Source organism: Anoplopoma fimbria, chromosome 21 (genome assembly GCF_027596085.1).
Source record: "Anoplopoma fimbria isolate UVic2021 breed Golden Eagle Sablefish chromosome 21, Afim_UVic_2022, whole genome shotgun sequence".
NCBI classification, from domain to species: Eukaryota; Metazoa; Chordata; class Actinopteri; order Perciformes; family Anoplopomatidae; genus Anoplopoma; species Anoplopoma fimbria.
Window position 1 is genome coordinate 21,214,522 of NC_072469.1, and position 22,893 is coordinate 21,237,414.

The 22,893-nt window shown below is 42.3% G+C and overlaps 1 protein-coding gene across 1 annotated transcript in view; it reads left to right on the forward strand.

Moving 5' to 3' along the window:
- The window catches only part of LOC129110999 (solute carrier organic anion transporter family member 5A1), a 35,093-nt gene that overhangs the window by 4,875 nt on the left and 7,325 nt on the right, over positions 1-22,893 (forward strand). The window contains exons 3-6 of the mRNA XM_054623286.1: positions 14,725-14,857; positions 14,957-15,174; positions 18,752-18,916; positions 22,638-22,836. Of these exons, the coding sequence (XP_054479261.1) occupies positions 14,725-14,857; positions 14,957-15,174; positions 18,752-18,916; positions 22,638-22,836 (715 nt within the window). The remainder of the gene's footprint in view (positions 1-14,724; positions 14,858-14,956; positions 15,175-18,751; positions 18,917-22,637; positions 22,837-22,893) is intronic.

A 22,893-nucleotide genomic window follows, 5' to 3' on the forward strand; every position in this document is an offset into this window, starting at 1 on the left:
GATGCTGAGGAGCTCTTATTGATTTGGGGTGAATGGAGGAGTCATCTCTGATTAGATTGCTGTCTGCGTGTCCACACCACCTTCCAGAGGAGGTGTTTTTAAATCAGTTTGCAGCAAAGATATAACCCTTTGTTTATGCACAATGTTTTTTTTAATAACCTTTTTATTGTCTCTTCTATGCAGCCTGTTTGCATACAAATATACATGCAGCTGCCCTCTCTACACGCAGGATAAGGTTAATTGATTCCTCCTGCCCTACAAAGTCCCACTGCCTCTACATTAACTAGTTCGTAGTGCAGATGCCTCCGAAACTAACACACTCGTGAGTGTTATTGCTGCTTGTGTGCATTATTAATGTTCTATTAGATACTCATGAAACCCCAAGACATCTGACGGAGGCCTGCCTGACATAGTGGGGCTGTAGAAGGCTGTCTTTTTTTTACTAAAGAGGAGGAGACGAGGTGGTGCCCAATTAAGGAAGAGAGGAGCTTTAACACCCGCAGGGACGGCTTGAAGACTGGTCTTGTCTGCACTCTCTTATAAACACACGCACACACACGCACGCATAAGCACAAGGGGTGTGTTCTCTGCTCTCTCCCTCTGACAAATTTAGAAAGAACAGTTGCTCTCAGTCTCTCTCCTGAAGTGTGTGTGGGTGTGCGTGCAATGTGTGTCCTCCCCCCTCCAGATTAGAGAGAAAATACTACAGGAATGAAAAGTAAGTTCACAGTCATACCTCACTGTGATTTCATTTTTGGGGACTTTGTGCAGGTATTATCAGTCACAGTCCCGACACGTCCCTTTCGGTGCTCACTCTTTTTTTTTTTGCTTCTCGTTTGTCCTATTCTGCCTAGCAGCCAAAGCAAATGCAGATTGTGCGCACACACACACACACACACACACACACACAAACACACACACACACACACACACACACACACACACACACACACACACACACACACACACACACACAGAAGCAAACACACAAGTCCCTCGGGGGAGCTGCCTTCTCCCCGCTGCTCTCTCTGACCCCGCCAGGCTGCTGACAGATCACATTTCAGGATCTGTTAGGGTACACGTTTGGGCCCCGTCTGAGGCTGGCACGCATATTTAAAGAAGGCTGTTTCATCACCGTCCCCTTGGCTCATCCTCAAGGAAGTTTTAAATATCGCTGTGTTCCTGTTGTTCACACAGTCCCTCGGGTTACTCAGCAGCAGGCGACCTTTTTAGCTGCACACTGCAGGGCTGCCAGCTCTGACCACTACTACTATTATGACTCCCCTGTGAACCGCTGACCCCTCTGAGGCTGATCCTGTGCCACTAATAACTCTGTCTGTGCTTCAAAATCCTTTTGTGTTTTTTTTTTTATCCTCTCCACCAACCTGCACAATTTGTCTTTTAATCAGTCGGCAGTAAGAGTAGGAGTGATGGAATGAGGCAGAGAACGTTCAGTCGAGCGTGGGAGTGCGTTTGTTTCCAGAGGCAGGGGTCTTAACCGTAACAAACTGTAGTACAGTGATCGCCTCATTGGCCGATGACTTCTGGGCATGTTTCAGTGTTGTGGCCGAGTTGTTTTGACAGTGTGGGAAGGTTCCTGGGGAAATGCCACAAGAGGTTTTTGTGATCACAGGAATTCTGAGAAACCTTTTGTTTTCAGCTATTCGGAGAAAGAAATGATATTTTAGTTTTCTTTGTTCCCCGCTGGCTCTTTGGTTCATGTTGTTCTGCCAAATATGCCTTGATCCCTGGCTCTCGTTGGCTGGGGTTAAAATGAAATAATGCCCCCAAATAGCTTTTGAGGTGGTTTAATTGTGACTGCATAGAAACACTGTAGGTGTATGTTTTCCTCTCATGTGTTTTTGGACATTTACACATTAGAAATCTGCTTGGAAAATAAAATATGATTCAGATTTAGATTTAGATTTTCAGACTGATTTTTAATGTTATGGTTAAGTGATTTATGTGTTTTGACCAGATGTTCTTTAGTAAATACTAAACTTCCTCCCCACCCACGAAGCCTTGAATCATAATTATTGAGCGTCTTGGAAGGATTACATAATTATCTGAACCATGTCGGTCAATTTGGATTAAATACAGTACCTCATTCACAAAAGAAACATCCAAGTTATAACATATCATAATGTGACATCTCTACTTGCAAGAAGCTTTATATTTTTATATCTCACTTTATATTTCCTGTCTAGATGGATAGCTTTTATACTTATTTATGTCCCCTGAGCTGTCACATCCGTTTCGACATGTTTTATGGCCTCTAAAAAAAAAAAAAAAAAAAAAAGAGTCCACTCCACTTAAGATGTCCTTTATCATTTCGTCTCTACTGGCTGAAATCACTCAAAAACCCGCGGCCTCTCTGTGTATTATTTTCTCTGATTAAACTAATCAGCATTGTGAAGAGAAACATGCCCGTCCTTTGCCTGTCGTGTCCAGTCAGGAAATTAGTTGTTGTCCATAATTACCAGATGTTTATCTGTTGCCAGGGTGCAGTATGTCCTATGATTGCTATTGGAGCAGAAAATACTGTTCCTATCAAGCACTAGATTCCCAAAAAGGCAGAAACTGAGCTTCTATGGGATTGGACATATCTGACCTGCATCAACTCTCTCTGGATCAAACAGTTTCATACAGTGAACAGTCACGGCCTGTACATCCACGTCAAGCTCAATTATATTCCCTTCTGTGCCTCATCTTATCTGCTCAGCTCAGTCCGCCCTCCAAGTTAGTTCAGCCTTTAGGGAGTTGTTGAGAGTGTTATTTTCTTACAGAAATGAAGAAAATAAAAATAATAATCCTAGTGTTCTGCCCTCAGAGCAGTGGAGAGGCCATTGTTCTCCCTGACCCCTTTGCTGCAAAGATGGAGGAAGGGCAGCTGGTATTAACTCTATTTAAATAAGTGTAAGAATATGTTGAGCACAAAAAAACTGTACTATTGTTCACAAATATTAGGATACTGTCCTCGACATTGACATCCAAGCAGATTTGCTAACTACAGCAACATTGGTGAGACATCTAAAGAATTTATTTCACAAAATGTGTTTAATTCATTCATATTTTTATTCACTGGTTGTTTGTTTGCTTGGCCTTTTTTTTTGTCCTCTTCTGACCTTCAGCTGTTTCTCTAGTGTCCTGGCTGCACATGTTATTGAGCCTCCTGGAGGGACAGGAGCCCACTGTGAGGGAGATGGATGGCACTAAATGTTTTCTGACCTCACCCTATGGGGTCGCTGCTGCAAACACACGTGCACACTCGGACGAATACAGACGCGTTGAAAAGTAATGCAGTAAGACCAGGAAATGTAGCCTGACAGGCGCACGGACCGGGGCGAATTTCAACTGTGCACGTTCTTCTGCCAAGCTCTGTTATTCCACTAAATGTAGCGTTAAGCTGGTTGTGCATTATATAACTCCGGCTAATGGGCTAACATGTAACGGCGATACGGCTCATTGGACGGACAGTGTTTTGACAAGAGTCATCCACTTATGTTAGCTGACCTTAGTTTGGTCATTATTGTGGGATTGTTTGGTAGAAAAGTTTTAGTTTTACACGGTAGAGTAACAACGCTTTATATACTAGTACAGGTACTGTGATCATTTAAAATAAAAGCCTGCTAGTTTAATGCAAATTTTCTGTCAGGCTTTTGTTCCTGTAGCTGTGTGTTTTTACATTTTAGGGGGCCTAGTTGTTGGAAGACCGTTGAGGAAGTGCGAATGTTGAGAGAGCAGCTGTTTAGAGCTGGAAGTGGTGTATACGTGTGTGTGTGTGTGTGTGTGTGTGTGTGTGTGTGTGTGTGTGTGTGTGTGTGTGTGTGTGTGTGTGTGTGTGTGTGTGTGTGTGTGTGTGTGTGTGTGTGTGTGTGTGTGTGTGTGTGTGTGTGTGTGTGTGTGTGTGTGTGTGTGTGTGTGTGTGCAGTTGGGGGTGGGTGAGGTTTGGGGCGTCGGGGGTTGTAGGCAGTAAGCACAAGTGTTTGCAGGAGGAAAGGGTTTTGTGTTGGTTTTCCTGCAAGCATGCAGTGGCATTTGAACGTCTGTGCCTGTGTGAAGAGACTGCAGAGAATTGTGACCCATCGACGTCGAGACTGGCTCCATACACTTCTGTCACAGTGTGTAGGAGGCACCTCTGCTGCAGGACAGGTCTTTTCTGACCTGCATTAACACTAAAACGGTATGAATGAAAGCAGGGCTGTGCTATGAAGTCCCTCCATCTGCTGTGTGTTCGGCCACAGTAATTATATTCACACAGACAGTAATTAAAGTATTTTAGCTTAACGGTTAAGATCACATAAGCTCAGCTATTAATATTCTTTTAGACTTTTATCCTTTTATCCTTTAAGACACCAGGGAAAACAATTTTCTCACTGTTGCCAAGGGAACGAAGCTCACACAGGACACACATACATGAATTAAAAAGGCTGTTCTAAATATGATTAAGAATATGCCTTGATATCTCTGATATGTTGTTATGATTTCTTGAAGGCAAGGCATGAGCTGATGTGTTTAGAATGGAACCATCATCCTTTCTGGTTTATTTTTCCTCTTGAGGTGTAGCTGGTGCTGCAATTGGACAGAATAAGATGTACTGATGAATCGGCCAAATTCCTGGCTCTGGCCAAAGATGAGGTTTAGCACTATGAACCAGAATGCTGCACCATGTCTGAATGAGAGAGGCTGAAAAGCTGCAGGTGCAAGCTTTTGGCATAACACCTAAGCCCCTTACTCACTAGTCGAATGCACACACACACACACACACACACACACACACACACACACACACACACACACACACACACACACACACACACACACACACACACAGCAGTGCCTTAAGTATAATGTGGTTGCACCCCCCGGCCCAGATGCCCCTTTCATGGCCCCTCATCAGCTGAAAGATTATCTGCCTCCCTCTCAGATGCTGGAACATTATGTATGCGGAGACACACATATTGGAGACAGCGCTCCACCAGTCTGGGTTTTGGCACGAGCTAATGTATGGACCACCTCAGATTGGCTGGACCCCGAACAGTTTGATAGTTGATAATGAAGCAAGTTTAGGCATAATAATTGCACATGTTTCTGTCAACCGATGGAGGTAAATGCCCAGTGTTCCTCTCCACAATGACTCCAACTGTTTGATGAAGCTGTGAAGCTACAGTGTGGTCTATTTCCACCTCGAAATGCCTTTTTATAAACCTTGATTGTCCCCTTAATCTCACAAATCCGATGCCCAATCCTAACCTAGACCAGCAATTTGTTAATTTAACAGCTTGTCCAGAAACTGAAGAACAAAAATAAAGCTCAACAGTGGACTCTCTGTTTCTGGCAGTTAGCCTACATGTGCATCATGTTCTGTAAATTTGCAAGATACTGCCCGAAACTTGTCAAAATAGGAGCTTTGATTGTGAAAATTGATGAAACCGCCCTTCCATTAGAAGCAATTAGTCGAGGATCGAATAGAAATTGTGTAATTGCTCGAATTCTGTAAAAGGAAAGGGACTAAAAGTCACAAAGAAAGATGGATTAGGAGGAAAATCCACAAAACATGATGGATTAGACAATTAAGTATAGAGCAATAGGATTGAATCAATGTGGCAGTGTGTGAAAGACATCTGAGAAATATTAGAAAGTGAAGTCTGATTGGCTTGTCACACGGGCAGATTGTGAGGAAGAGAGAGTGAAATAGATTTCCAGCTGTCTAATAAATAATGCCGGCATAGATGGCGAGAACCTTTCTCCTCTTGACTGACAACAAAGTAGGATTTCTTTGTGCAGAGCATTCACAAAAAATGACTTTCCGTCAGCTGGTGAGAACTGAATTTAATACGACGGTAAAATCAGATCACATTACATCAACGATCTCCACTTGTTCATGTTTTTAAAATAGCGAGTACATACAGTGCTGTTTCCTACAGGCTTGTTCAGCTCTTACAATACTGAGAATGATAAATAGTCAGAGACGGTTTGCATTTAGTCTGTACTCAAACTTTTATTTATTTATTTAGTGAGGAGACGTACATTAGACTCTGATACCAGAAGGGATTTTTCACTCTCTTCCCTTCCCACTCTCTCAGAAAACTCCTGGTGAAATACCATGTAGGAATAAATGATAAAATCATATCTTGGTACATAGCAGTCACCCAGGAAAAAGAAGTTAAATCTTTTGTCCAAAGCAGAGCATTTGTCCATCCGACAGGGATGGATTTAGAGTCCCAGTCACACGTTTAATGCAGCACAGAAGAGTGGGCAGCTGAGGACTGGCTGATGTGTGTTCCTCTTGGGGTTATCCTTCCATCACCATTTTCCCCGATTCTTTGCCCATTTGACATTTAGATTTCTTTGCATTGAACCGTAGCCCTCGGCCCCTTAAGCGTATACTGCCAGAAGTCAGCAGCAGCAGATTTGTGGTCTTTTGCTGTCAGTGCAGGTCCAGAAGCCTTACGCCAGCATCAGAATCAGCAGAAAATGGTCATTTTGCATCGGAGTGAGGATCCGTGACCCTTGTGACGCACACAGAAGCTGTACTGGGTTCCCTCAGGAAAGCCTTGCATGCTAGAAACTTGCATTGCAACTGATCAGGCTCACTGCTACAGCCACTTTTTCTGACTCGTATCTGGTTAAAACAGTTAATAATCTCCTTCATGCACATCTTTTCTGCTACATTGCTTTTGTTATGCGTTGTATCAAGGGATGAGGAAACGCATCAAGCGTTGACTCACTGACTGGCTGCCATGAAGCCTCCTTCTGAGATAAAGAAAACCCTTCTATTCTCTTTTCTCTCAATTTCAAAATATTTGATTTAGGGAAGTGAGCTTGCATGCAAATTTTATTCCAGTGTACTGTTTGGTGTTTCTTTGTACTATGACATAGCTTTGGGCATTACTATCCTGCAGTGAAGAGCTTTGGTATGAACCATTACAAAAGAGAGAACACAATTTCTGACTTTTCTTGACAAAATTCCTATTTTTCCAGTGTAGCATGTATAGTAGATTCATGCATCCTATTGTGTCTCACTCCTACAACTTCACTCATGCACCTCACAACATCTGGATGAGAGACGAGGTCACTGGGTCATAGTTTGGAGTATAGACGTATAACATAAGAGGGGGAAGGGTTGGGAAAAGCAGACTTAAGATGCTGATCAAGTCCTCAGCGCCCCTTGTGATCAGTCATGACTTTTGCTTAAGGGGCTTACAACAGTAATGCCCGGAGGTAAAGCGGTTCAAAAGCCTGATGGGTGGCCTGAACGCAGATTCCCAAGTCGGAGAGGCTTTGATGTTGCTGTTTGTACGGTTCTTAGGAGTCATGTCGGGCTAATGAAGTCTTGACTCTATCTGTACCAGTCTGTACTGCCTGCATACCAGGATTAAAGTTCTTTATTGTACTTGATCCATTAAAATATTCACAACATCCTGCCCACATGTCATCCTTATCTCATCCTTTCACCTCCCACTGTTCTGCCTCTGGGATGTCTGCACTGTTGAGGACTTGCATTGACTGCTAGTACTGTACTATTAAATGTTACATGACTATCAAGAGATTATATATGTATGAGTATATTATAGTCCCACCTCTTTGGCCATTATGGTAATTGTAATGAATAGTATAGCATTCAGTTAAATCCTTAAACCACGTGTCTGATAATCCAACAGTGAAATAAGTGCTCATAAGTGATATGGCCATGTCATGAGCATTCAACTAAGACCAAAATTAGCATACTATATAATATTATTTTACCCTTAAATGCGATTGAATTTCATCATGTTGGACCACTTGCAGTTAAAGGAAAGCAGGTTTTTTTTTCAGAATGGAATAAATATTGTCTTTTATAGTTGAAAGTGTTTTCTGGCAATTGTATGCACACACATTGCAAACGCATATTTGTATGCCTGCCGAGGCTGTTGCGCCACTTCAAAGCTAAATCAGCATGTTAATATAAGAGAGAGGATATCTGCCGGCTTAACACTTCATAGCAGAAAATTGTTTCTTGACATGTTAATACCATATTGGAGCTGTGTGTGGCTACACAGTCTTTGTCTGGCTTCCATCAGTCTGTGCCTATTGTTGTACAATATGTCCTTTTTTCTTATGTGAGCCTGTTTGTTCACATTTTAATGTGGCCATTATAATGTGTCTATGCCTGAATATCAGACTTAGAATTAGGCAGTGTAGTTTGTCGATTTCTTGATGGAAACTGCAACACCTTTTTTGGGGGGGGGGAATCACACTTCATTCGCATTCATTTCCACCACCTCCACCTACCGCTAGTACCTTCCCCCGGCCTTTTTTCTGTTCCCACCCTCTCACATCCTCCCTCTTGATTTCCATCTCATTCCCTCCATGACTTTCTTTATTCTTTAAAGGAGTACCCATATAAACATTTTTTCCATTATTCACCTGAAGCTTAATGCAGGATCACAATCATGCAAATACAACTCCTCTCTGCTATAAATGATAATGTGAATGTGGTGAAAGCACAAACAACATTAAAATCAGTCTGCATTAATCAATGAATCTATTTGAGAGATTTGTATGTTATCGTTTGTATACAGCTGCTTTATACTGCTTTATGGAAAGCTTCTCCTTAAGTCCCTTGAGTCCCTGCAGATATTTAAAGGCAACAGGACAGCACAGTGCCATTATGCACGGCCATCCATCGTGTTTACCTTCATTAAAACACACAAACGACACAAGGCTGCTAGAGAATAACTGCACACACTTCCACACGCATCAGAGTGGTTGGCTGGCAATTCATGCAAGACATCGGATTTTTGGAGCTCATTGATTCTTCCTTTCCAACAAAAAAAAAAAATGATGTTTTATTCTTGAAATGCATTACTGTGCAAATGCTGCTGTATCACATTTGAAGAATGATCATAGAGCTGCTTCACCAAACTTTTGTTTTAATTCATTTGAATCCAATTTTGCGGTTAAAACCCCCCGACACCATCAGCCTGTGACTGCAGATTCATGGTGCTATGATTTCTCGTCATGCTGCTCTGCACCATCCACACAACGAAATCATTTCGTAAAAACAAGTTTATTTTATTTGTTGAGCTGTTTGTTGTCATGCGCCACAATGATTTCAGAGCTCTGAGACAGTTGATTGAGCGTGTATTTTTTAATCACCCCACCCTCTGATCTATTATATTATTATATTCCTCTTCACCCTGCCTGTTTGCACTTTGTTCTGCTGCACATACAGTATACAGTATGAATCAAAATAGCAGGTGTGCTTGGAGATGCTCAGTACAGAACATGATGCAACGTGAGAGGATTAACACACTAGCTGTCCACAGAAATCTATCTAGAGAATATATGCTTTGTGATATACAAGGTTGCATTAAAGTGGTGTATGGGTGTCATCCAGATAACAAAGGCACATTAACGCCATTTGTCCAACTGTGTGTATTTGTGTGAGGCCACATTTCCCGTGCATGCCCTCTGGGTAAAACTGTAAGGTTAGGACTTGTAAGAAGACACTGCTATGTCAGCAAGTTGCCATGACAATGCTGTCATTCCCCCATTTCATTGTCTTTTTTCCCTCCTCTTGTCTTTCAGGGGGTAAGGTCACATGACTGAATTGATCCCCGTAACACAGGGATACATGGAGCACTGTCCCTCTCTTTTTCGCTCTTTCTTTCAACGGACGCTGCCGCATAGATCATCAATCGTGCAGCTTTCACCTGCAGCTACACTTTTCAAAGAGCTTTGAGCATTGAGCTGGACTGTACAGTGCAGTACGTCAGAATTCTGAATTTTCTTCTGACATATCGCATAAAGACGACGTTATTAAATAAAGCAGAATAGCTCATTTAGATTTCTTTCTGTCGCACAGCAGATGTGGAAATTGATTATCCCGTGTCAGAGTGAATAGGTAATGTCTGATGCATAATGTTACATAAATCAACACGACATGACTCTTGAATAATGCTGAGGAGACGATTGCATCTTTTAGAGATTCATTAGCTGGCGTAACCCATTGAATACAAATCGAAGGTTGGTGTGTTGCTGCCTGCAATCCATTGTAGCTTGTTTAGAGGCAGACTGAGCGTTGTAGGCTAATAGCCAGGTGGAGCGCTACATAATTAATTGAAACTAAGTTTGCAGCCAGAGAGGTAGAGAAGAAGGATTACTGAGCCAGGCTCATACCTCAGCAAGTTTTATTGCAGAAAAGTGACAAGATGGGAAGTCAATCTGAAAACAAATGAGACTTGCTGCACACACACACACACACACACACACACACACACACACACACACACACACACACACACACACACACACACACACACACACACACACACACACACACACACACACACACACACACATTGTGCTCAATTCCATTTCAGCTAGTGTGGCCTTACAGATGTGATAAAAGTGCAGTCTGACACCGATGATTCGTCTTGTGGGTTGTAGCCTCCACATTTTTAACCCCGCGGTGTTCTGACAAGGCAGTGAAAGTCGCATCTTTTTATTTTGCCAACCTAATGAAATCAAATCATTAATCTGTGCTAATGAGTTTGGCCACCAGGGAGCTGCTTCATCAGGTGCAACGTGCTTCCTCATCAGGTCCGGTCGCCCTGCGTTTCCCTCCTCCATCCTCTTGACGCTCTGGCTGCGTCTCGAGGGTGAGGGGGTGGGTGAGGAGAACAGAAGGTCAGGAGAGTTAGAGGGGGTGGGGGGGCATTTTATTGTTATGACTGAAATTCCATTCACAGCCAAGGCAACTATTGAGGCAGCTGGGTGCCTTGTATCCCAGAGTTCCTTGCAATTCTTGCAGAAGTTGTTTCAGGAAAGGGAAGTTGCCCGTTGATAGACTGGTGTCAAAGTGTAAAAATATCAGCTGTGTTGAATATTAGTTAACCATAAAGCTGAAATGAGTAAGCAATTAAACAGTATGCCAAAATGTACATTTTCTTAAATGCTGCTTTTTTGTTTTGTATAGTTCTAAGTTGAGTATCTTAGAGATTTGGACTGTATTGGCAAACAATCAATCTGACCTCAGGCTGTGGAACATTTTGACAAGCATTTCACTTTATTCTGACATTTTAAAAACAATCCCCCAAAAAATGTCAAATGAATTGAATATGAAAAGTCATGAGTTGCAGCCTTGGTATCCAAGGATTGCGAGATAACAGAAACGCATTATGATACAATTAATCTGCAGTTAATCATAATTTCACCAGTTCAAAAGCATCAGCGGCCACCTGGGCATTTCCCTTCCTGTAATCTTTACTCTGATTCACGCCTCCCCGCCGCCATTCTTCTCTTTTCAAGTTCTGAATGAGACGGTGCGGCTCATGAATACAGACAGAGAGTCAGGAGGAGCAGAGCTCTTACGGAGTGTGGAGGAGGCAGAGTGGAGACAACAGGGCACCGCCGGTCCCTGAAGGTTACATATGAGAGGGATGTTGCTGAGCAAGCTTTACACTCTGTTACACAGCCGGATCAGTCGCCACAGACTGCAGCCCAGCTCCTCTCCCTTTACCTCCTTCTGTTTCTTTATGTTCCATCACTCTGTTTCTTCCTGCCTCATCTGTTTTCCTTTTGTGTCCGCTTCCTTTTGTGTCTCCCGGACAATTTTCTCTCAGTTTATCAGATTTTATTTCCTTCTATATCCCACTATATTGCCTTTCTCTTTATGGAATATTGTTGAGTAAATCGCCTCTTCCTGGCACCGCCGTGTCCATCCCTCACAAAAATAATGGACCGGAAACTCTAAATTGAGGTCAACGATGCACTATAAAACTCTCTAACCTTATCCCTCCTCCATTCTTACCCTTGATGCCATTCCTCCTCCCTGTCACATGTCCATGTGCATGCACGTTTCAAGCATCCGTGTGTGCATTGAATGTGCAGTCAGGGACCTTGGATGACCTTGGATGACGTTAAAGTCGCCGAGTTGTTATTGGTGCTCCTCGGCAATAACCAATAATGTCTTGTTGCTGATATGGGATTCTGCTTGTAACATTAGCGCGCTCTGTGACTTCATCCTCAATTTCTTTTATTTGTTTTATGCATGTCTCCTGTGTATAGCAAGGTCAGCACAAAATGACCAAAACTTATGGAAAGACAGGCTGGCTGGTCACGTAGATGGATAAAATGCTGACTTTGTATAACGGAACAGTGAAAAGCCAATAACCGCAACGGAGAGCTCCTAATCCATTACCTCCACACGCGTAGGAAGCCATATGAAGCCCATCATGCATTGTCCCTCACGTGCAGCTGGTTAATGTGTATTGTGTTGGGAGCCCGTGGTGTGTCATGCGTTTTAACATCGCCGTTAACCCCCCTGTGCTGTACTGACGTATGCGAGCACAGCATGTGCGTTTGTGTGTGTGATGGAACGCTGCTGCTGTGCCAGCATATTCCTCAATATGACGGCTCTGCCCTGGCCGCCCTTCAGCCCGGCCCGCAGCCCTCCATTCCCTTCATCCCTGAATATCATGGCTATGTGCCAAAGCGGGCAGGGTAGGGCGACGAGTCAGACACGGTTTATGACCCCCTCCGTCCTCCAAATCGGGCAGAACATCGTTAACGTGATGGATGGAGTGGCGGGACGGGCGCTTACGCAATCACCCAAGGGGGATAAAATATGGCCGTCCCCGCCCGGGGGCCTGAAAAACAAACCAAAAAAAAGGGATGATGGAGATTGGAGGGCAACCAAAGGAGCATACTTGGCGCCTAACCTTTGCCTAACGAGAGAACATCTGGGTGAGCCCGGTGTATCTGGTTGAAGCCAGGGTGTGTTTAAATGATGGGGTGTTTATATTTGAGGCATAGGAAGGTCAGCAGTCTGCAAGGTGAGGTAATGAGAATGATTCATTCTTTAAATATTATTTATGTGGCAGTTGTTTTAGTTCTAGTCGTGCTTCAAATCTTGTTGGGTTTAAAGCAGGAGCCGACACTCGCACACCTGATTCACTCGCTACGATCATGTCCATATTGTCTTCATTAACCAGCTCAGATCTACGTAACTTCACTTTGTAGAGTCACACTGGTCTAAAGCTAAAACAAGAGGCAGGAGATTTGAATCTAAAACGCTCTGCAGTTTATAAAATGATGCATACCAACCGTTCAGACTCACCCGCATCCTTGTACTCAGTCGGCTTTATAGCCAGCCAGCCGTTCTGTTATGGACTATGTTCTGTGCTTTATAGATTTCAACTTCAAACTTTTTTTGAATTTCAAGATGGAGATAATAAGATAAAACCTCTGTCCTTGCCAACTATAATTAATTGTTTTTTTGTCTTTGGTGGGTCATTTCTCCAATTACATTGAGTAACAGTTTGACTGCCACAGTGAATGGACTCTCTCAGCCAGCAGGATATGAGACATGGTGCAGTTACAATTATGAAATATGATATGCGAGGGACAGAGACGTAAAAGAGGGAAGGACATCTGCTTAGAGACGGATTCATGTCTGCTAGATTTATAGGAATGAAACTGCCACATAGACATACCTATTTAGACTGATAAGATTTGTTGGAGGGCCTTCGTTCTTTCATCAGTACCTTGCTCTCTTTCACTTTTCCCCAATCGTTTTGTTTAAAGTAGTCATGAATAAAGGAACCGTAGATAAGGATTTGAGCTTTGGTACATTGTTGTAGCCGCACTATAGGAGGTAACAAATGCTCTGTTGGCCACATCCAGGGAGCAGTGCATGTCTGAAAGCACTCAAAGTGTTGGGATGAAAATACGAGGGCAGCGAAAGATGCCATCCTCCTGTGATGTAGGGATGCTTTACGCAAATGCTGGCAGGGCAGCGGAAATGGCTTTTGAGGTTTAATTCTGAAAAGATCAAAGTTTGTCGATGAAGGAGAAGCTTGTGTGCGCATGCATTCCTTATGTAATCTGGCAGATATGAGGTGTTCCTCCGGTCTGGAAGGGGTGGCCACAGCGACGGAGGGGTTTGTGGACATCTTGCCAGTGAAAACTGAAGATAACTACTTAGTCTACTTGTGGATGAGTCATTCACGGAAACATTTAATGCATATGCACAAACACACATCCATCGTAAAGAGCACATACATACAAACACACACTCTCACACCCTGATGGCTAGCTGCAATGTTCCAGGTGTAATTATAGAAACATTGCCCCCTGATTACGGCTAGTAAATGGCTTTGACTCTCGTCCCTGCTGGAAGTCCACAGGAGGTTTTTCCACTTGTCCAACTAAGGTTATCTAACTTTAATGAGTTTTTCCCTTCCTGCGGCAAAATGACGCATTGTGATTGGCTCACCTCTGTGAGGGCCTGAGAGCCCTCGAGGGCTAATGTTTCACCCCACTCGCTCTCTGACGTTCGCTGGTGTGTGCGAGAGCTGCAGGCCTGCCCTCAGGTCAATGCAAGACCTCTTGAGCTTTGAGAACTGACCTCAGGCTGGTGGAGGGTTCCCACTGCTCTCAGTGCAGGTGTTCTGAATGTGGTGGGCGTTGCATCAGTGGTAATGAACAGCCCCCACAGGTCTGATTTAAACAGGCACAGTTAACAGTGGGTCATTAAGAGTATTAATGAGGAAAGTGGAAAAAAACTTGCTCTTAAAACAAAGTGTTGTTGTATTCTTGTTTTCATAATGGTAGTTAATTAGACGTCATGCTCTTTTAAAATGTACAAATGATTTATAGTAGCTCCAGTTAGGAGAGCAGTTTAAAGAGTATTTGATGTTATTAAAGTTTCTGATTGGTTCTGTCTGTCTCTTCCAGCCGTCATGTACGTGATGGGAGCCCTGGGACCAGCAGCTGGCTACCTGCTCGGAGGCGTCCTCATCGGCTTCTACGTCGACCCCAAAACCGTAGTCAACATCGATCAGAGTGACCCCCGCTTTGTTGGCAACTGGTAAATATACATGCACACATGTAGGATCGCCCGATCCCTTACAATGATCAATGTGATCTCAATTATCTTCACAACCCAACTGTTGTCTCTTCCTGTCAGGTGGAGCGGCTTTCTCTTGTGTTCGGTAGCCATGCTTCTGGTCATCTTTCCCATGTTTGCCTTCCCCAAAAAGCTGCCCCCACGCCACAAAAAGAGGAAGAAGAAAAAGATGGGCTCGCCCGGCGACGTGTCCAGCGACGACGACGTGATGAAGGAAAAGTCCAGTAGCAAAGACCAGAATGTCACCTCCTCCATGGGCTTTGGAAAGGACATCAAAGGTGAGAAACAGATCCTATCAATCTTCCCCTTCCATCTCTGGAGGTGTTGCACGTACCCTACATGAAGGAACTGTGAGTTATCGATGTACGAATGGCCTGTGATCCCATCAATGGCCAGGTTAAGTCATTTTATCTAACAGCGGAAGCTCCGTTGAGATCAGCTGTTGAAGATGTTATTGATTCATGATGGAGGAGGGTGGAAGCAGGAATTCACTGTAAACACGGACAGTTTTGGTGGGAATTTGGTTCTATTTACATAAGTAGATTAACAGTAAACATGGCTTAAAGTCATGAATAATTCCTGTCAGTTAGAGACTTGCTATCCATCTTAGAAACCGTGATATTAAATTAAGGACAGTTGGCTTTTGACATTATACTTCTCAGAAAACAATCAGGAATAAAAACATCAAATTAGGAACATTTTATATTGTTTAAGAGCATATTTTTCTCCTCTGAGTCAGATATAACAGGGATCTCCTGGTTTTCCCTGGAAAAGCCCCGTGGTTAAGCTGTATTCTGCTCCAGTGTTTCCCAGCTTCCTCTTGTCTGATTATTTTTCAGTCAGACAGCTCACACACACACACTCTCTCTCTCTCTCTCTCTCTCTCTCTCTCTGTCTCTTTCTCTCTCTCTCTGTCTCTTTCTCTGTCTCTGTCTCTGTCTCTGTCTCTTTCTTTTAAATGAGCTCTCAGGGGAACTAATTTTCCACACACACACAGGAGTAGACAGTCTCAGCAGCAGAGCAAAACTTTGCCTGCCTGTTTGCTCTCGCACTCTTTACTATATGCAAAACAACTAAATTGAATTTTAATATTTATTTAAATGGGTTTCTTCTCATATAATCATGCTTATGTAGGTTCCCCAGAGCAGGATTATGTCTGGGAGAGCAGATAACATGAAATGCAACCATGAATGCATAATAGCTTCTGCGTACCAGTGACTGCTCTCCTGCTGTTTTACTTGTCCCAGCAGGATGTTTTGGGCTGTTGTGCAAACTATGGGCGTTTTTGCAGACTCAGGCCCTTCAATGTTTGGATCTGTAATGTATTACAGTGCTGTGCGTGTCCTTCTATTGAGGTTTGTGTGTGTATGTCCATTGCACAAATTCAGCACTTTCAGTGAAAGATATGCCGCACTGAAGTAGCTGTTTTTCACCAAGGATTTTATTTCCCCTTTTCAGATTATCAGCAAACACGGAAAAATGCCAACACTGAATAATTTCAGTAATGCACGTCAGGGAGGCACTTTGATTATGGAATGTTCCTGACCTTGGGCAACAGCTGTTTGCAAGCAATGCTTAACATTTCTTTCTTTTTGCTAGAATAGATGAGTCACATATGTTTTATCACAAATACATTTCAATGGCAGATACCCGACAGCATTTAAAATATAGATACCGTAACCCAAAGTGATATTTAATAACAAATACTTTAAAATAAGGTTTTGATCAACACCAGCTATTTAATTTTCAATGTTTGTGACAAAAGCAATTAATTGATTGATCGTCCAAGCCAAGGTGACGTCCTCAAATGTCTTATTTTGATTGATTAACAGTCCAAAAGCCAAAGCTATTCAGCTTACAAAGATATAAATGAGAAAACCAGCAATTCCTCAAATTTAAGAATCCAGATTGATTATTAAGATAACTGGCAATACATTTTCTGTAACATTTTGTAAGACTTTTATATAAATGTATAGTTTGTCTAATCCATGATTTATGTTCCATCCAAATTTGGATGAAATGGGCCTGCATCAAATCTTTATATAAATATATGAAGAAATTGTTATTTTTGGAAACATTTTGCACATTTTGTTATACAGGTATATTATATAGGTTAAAACATTACTTGTATTACCTACACAGCATATACAGATATCACAAATAATATGCTAGTATAACCTGTCTCCTCGCAAAGAGAAATGTGCAGCTAAAGCTGATGGATGAGACAGTTTGACCAAGTCCTCAAATAAATTCCCACAAGAAAGCAGCGAATGTGGCGACCATTGCGAGCCATTGGTCTGTCTGATTGAGAGAGCAGCTGCTGTCGACAGCAACAGGACCTCGCCATCTGTCCCCCTCCAGAGAAGATTACAGCACAGCTCCACAGGAATAAACTAATCAGCGTCACTATTCTAATCATACCTTTTTGATTTTAGGTACCATCGACAGAGGCCAACATTGCCCCACCTACAACAAGATTAGTTGAATTAGTGTTGAGACCGCTATCCCCAAATCAATGCAACGTGTCACCCATTTAGTCTGGTCAGCCTCATAATAAACTACTTACTAAAATAATAATAATAATCCAGCTGTATGACTGTAAAGTCATAATATTTTCCCTCATCTCTTGGCTTAAAAGACACACACATGACCAGATTGGTTCCATCAATTTTGTGCTCAGTCAGAGGAGCTGTCCAAACAAAACGTTCAGCCACCCAAGTTAAAATTCATTTGAATTGAGAAACTTTGCTTGCACATAAGTGAAAAACTTTTTGAAGTAACTGATAATCATAACCATGATGAAGGGACCTCTCCTGGCCTTTTTTTAAATAACAACTGCAGAAAAAAAGCAAAGAGAAAATCTCATTAATTTGTCTTGTTGCGAAAAAATCTGTTGTGAACTGAATCTGTGAATCTTTTTTCCAGATCAAATTCTCTCTCCCTCTCAAAGTTGTGACATGTTTCTAAATTGAACAGGATGTTGTGAATGGACTTGAAATTGAGAGGAACGTGATTTGATGGTTCTAAATGGGCAGCACGGTGGTGTCGTGATTAGGGAGATAGTGAGTCAACTGGGAGACCCGTGTTTGAGTTGCCCTGACAGCAAGCATCTGCCTAGCTGTGAGTAACTGAATCCCCTTTAGATACTGTTTGTTTATTCTGCATTGCAGGAAGTAACGATGAAAGATGTTTGTCTTTCTGGATCAATAGATCCATTAAGAACGCTAAAGCCTGTTCTGCCTGGTAACTGCAATGTACTTGCAGTTGGACCACATGACTTTTGAGTGTCAGGATGAGAGGGTGTTCTGCATCATATCAACCAAATCGTATGGACACTGGCCTCAGGCAGTCATAAAGGGCATGTTTGCCCTTGTTATGATGAACCAAGGATGAAGGCATTCAGGGCGGGTTAGCAGAGCATGGTCTGTTTTATGCTCTCGCCAGAAATGCACATGATCCACATACTTTCCTTATACATCAAATCCTGCTGGTAGCTTTATGACTTTTTTTCAAGTTTCAAAGGGTTCCAGGCTACAGCGAGCATCTGTGCGTTTATGTCTTGTCGTTTGTTCGTGCAGTCTTGCGTGAAGCAAGGATTCTTGATACCAGATGTAATGAGACATGGTTGGTTTATTTCTGTGTTTGTTTCAGAGACGTTTAAAGACGGTGTTAAATTGACTCATTATCACACAAGGTTATTATGACACAAGCTTTGTTCGGGTTACAGATGCAGGCCGTCTTTTCTTATTTACAGCTCAGTTGGTGTGGGCGAGAGTGTAACCAAGACACTGGTTGTGTGTTAATTGCAGAACTGAAGAATTTAAGTGCTCTGTCTTGTCTTGTATCCCTCCGTAGAACTCCCCAAGGCAGCCCTGAGGATCCTCAGCAACAAGACCTTCCTGTTCGTCAGCTTGTCCTACACGGCAGAGTGTGCCATCGTTACTGCCTTCATCACCTTCATCCCCAAGTTTATTGAGTCACAGTTTGGCATCCCCGCCTCCAACGCCAGCATATACACCGGTAGGTCTTTTTTCTATGTAAAGCAGGTCTGTCTTTGTTAATTAATTCAGTTTTTTTCTTTTCTATTGACTCCTTCACAGTTGCACAACAGAGTTGGGCATATATTTAAGTTGTCTTGTGTGTCATTGCAGTCACTGCCTCCTTTGGGCCACCATGAAGGATGTGCCTATAATTAGGGATTCTGTACAATATGTTCTGAACAATAAAGTAAAAAACATAACTTCCATTAGAATTATCCAATAGAACATGATGGTATTATATAGCTGCCTAATGAAGAACGATTTGAGCTGAATTAAATGAAAAACAGGGCCAACAGGACCTCTGCAAATAGTTTATTTATTTTTATTTATTGTCCTAGTCTTCAGCATCTTAAAAAGTAATAGATCCTTTCTTTATTGAGTTTTGTCCAAAGGTAACACAAAAGCAAATCCACTATTATCATAGGACTTTGTGTGTTAACCTGCATGTAAAATATTATACAATAAATATACTCAAATGATTTTAGAAAACTATTGTGTCTTTAGGAAACACGGTTTTCACTGCAGTCAAAATTAATGTGTTTTACGTTTTATGTTGCTTTTTTTGGATTTATTCTGATCAATCAATGCGTCCTGATCCTGAACAAGATCATCATACATCATCACTTTGTGTATATATATCAGTTCGTAGTCGGTACCAGTTTAAGCTCACATTTCTTGTCACCTCTTCACGTGCACACAATGATTCACAAGTTAGAGGGCAGAGCTATGAGTCATTGCTGAATTGCATTCAGTGATGAGCTTCCATTACATCCCCTGACTGTAACACACAAGTCTCTGTTGACTGCAGGATATACATTCACCATACTGTGGCCACAAGCACACATACTCACTACCCTCTGCACTGCCTGTAACTGTGCACCAATATATAGCATCTATTGAATCCTTCAGTCATGCCTCAGCCAGTGGTACTAAAATACAACAAATTTGGTGTCAGTATTATCAGGACTGATTGACAATTCAATTAATCCTGTGAAAGAAAAAAAGTGTGTGTCTGTCTACGTTTTCTAACAAACATATGGTCACCTCTAGATGCACATACACACACAAACACAATGCCATTGCCTCATCTCATTTGCCTGTTGCCAGGATACAAGGGGTAAGGGCAAGCGGGCGGTGCAGTTGCCATGGCTACCTAAACGATGCCAAGCTGCTGGGATGTGATGGTTGTTGAGGAGGAGGAGAGGGCACTCCTGTTGATGGGAGCACAGTGCTTCCTCAGGCAGACAGATGGACAGGCCGATGATTACATTTCCCTGATGATTGTTAGGGATTGTTTTTTAAGAATGTTCGGAATACCAGACAGCAGTGAATACCAGACAGCACTATTTGAAGACCAAGATCTTCAAATAGTGGTCTCAAGACCAGTCTCATCTCAGAATTGACTGCATTTTCATTCTGTCTCAGACAACTACGAGGATATCATTTCATTGCCTGTTCATTGTCGTATTTATTTTTGAACATTACCTCGATTGGATGTAAAACATCCCGCTTCAAATGCAATAAATAACCAAATAACATCAACTTAACCTAGCTTGAATTATGTGCAATGTTATTTCCATTGCTTCTTTGTGTTTGTTTGTTCATAGAAAACTATGATGAGATGGTAGATATTATATGTATATAATTAGAGAGAGAGCATTTAAAAACGATGGCGCCATGTTAGCGTGATAACATCACTTTAGAGATCAAACTGACAATTATCGCGCAACTCTGTAGTTCCTCTGTAGTTCCTCTGTAGTTCCTCTGTAGTTCCTCTCTGAAGTTTTATAGAGACTTTCAGCTCATTGGTTTGGTTAAAGACTGTTTTGGTTCAGACTCTCCATTCTTACCAACCTATTTTTGAGAAGGAGAGTGCAACAGAAGTTAACAAAAAGTAAAAAATGTATCAAATGGAAATATTGGACTTGCTTTCATTAGTTGCCAGAAACAAAGTATAATATTTCCAAATAATGAAAAGAGTCAAAGTATAGCATGTCAACAAATGTCCCAAATGTTGGCTAGTGTTGCTCCATATACGCTGGTTGCGTAAATAAGCAACAGTATGGTAATAAATTCACCATTTCAACTTCAAAGGTAAAAAGACGCTCCATCATAGCTACAGTATGTTTAAAAATGTCCAAATCATTATTAATGTAAGTAAAACCAACTCTACTCTACATCTCAAATGAAACCGGCTAACAGAGCCCAGCCCTAATTGCCAATAGATCTAATATTGTTTAGCTCAGTTCATTAAAGTGTTTTACTGTATTTTACTGTAAAGTTTCCGGCAGCACTAACAGTGCTTTGCTAGAAATAGAAAGAGGAATAGTTGGGTATCTAGAATAAACAGCATAAGCAACAGTGGCTGACAAGTCCAAAGAAGGCTGTATAAAGAGAAACACATAAAAGCTTTTTCTTATTGAATTCAAAGCAATCTCTAGGAAGTGAACCATAAAGACTGCAATGTAGAATCCAAAGATGTCAAAACAAGATAAATGGAAATTTCACAAATTACCGCCCCGAAGAGTCAGTATCATGACTGGTTACAGAGCTGCCACTGCTACATGCTCATTAGATGTTGCTACAGAAAAAGCCCTGTAACATATAGCACACGCCTCACTCCGACGCATTTTCCCCCATCATGCTCTTGCTGCTCTCTGACTGTTTCTCTGACACTTTTTCTACTGTCTCTGCTGTACAAGAAGCAAAGCAAAGGTTTGTCAGAGATTCACAACTTCTGTGATGAAGAATCTCTATAGTAGAGTAGCACCAACATGTACACATTTATCAAATGACTGTTAATCCAGATAAGATATGTGTAAAGCGTTTGTGTAGCATTTAATCCTACAAGATTGTGTGTGTGTGCGCCTTATGTCACTGTGATATGATATCTAGTTTGGCTGTGTATATGTTTAATCCTGCAGAAAGCACAAGGTTTTAGTACATAAACATGCACGTAACAGGATAATGTTATGCCACAGCTGTCTGATGGCAGTGTGCTCAAAGAATCCCATTTTCTATCTGCTAAACACACATGACATTTCTACGGATCTCTTCTCTGCTGATGCTCTGCCTTTGAAGACCCTCCACCCCGCTGACTGACCCCATCTTGCTCGTTAACCGTTGGCGAGTGCCTGCGGCCGGGCTCGAGGGCTGCCCTGTGCAACCTCCCTGGGCCTTTAATCCTGCACAATGTGACACTTTCCACCCGGTCCATCTTGCCAGCAGCCAGCTTTGCCTTTTCTTCACGCTGTCAATTAGACCTGCTCTAGTGGCCTGAGAGCACGTGTTCTGTGCTGCCTCACTGGTAGCCAACAGTTTGGCCTGGTCACATTGATAAGGCAAATCCTCTTCTGATCACTTTCTTTTTTCTTTGAAGTTATTTATTCTTGGATTAACATGGGAAGTCACATTGGGATTTATGTTTTTTTTTTTTCATCTCCCATTTCCAACAAGACACCATACAATCTTTCATATAAAAGCGTGACGTGTTCACACTATTCATGTTAGTGTTCCTTATTTGAAATACTGCAGAACCGATGCTTATTGCACTCAGTCAGTCAGGCATTACAGCAAGTAAGTCAGTGTTCACAATTGTTTTTCTCGGCACAAATTGGCTGCTCTATTTCTGTGCCGTTTTACGCCGCAACACTTTCCCCCTCCATCTCACCCTCTCTTCCTTTCCCTGATCTCTCTCACAGGTTTGATCATCGTACCCAGTGCCGGGGTGGGCATCGTGCTGGGGGGCTACATCATCAAGAAGCTGAAGCTCGGCGCCAGAGAGTCGGCAAAGCTGGCCATGATCTGCAGCGGGGTGTCTCTGCTCTGCTTTTCCACACTCTTCATAGTGGGCTGCGAGAGCATCAATTTAGGAGGCATCAACATACCGTACACCACCGGGTAAGGACAAATGTACTTGCTGTGTAAGCAAATTTTTACCTGACTATATACAATATG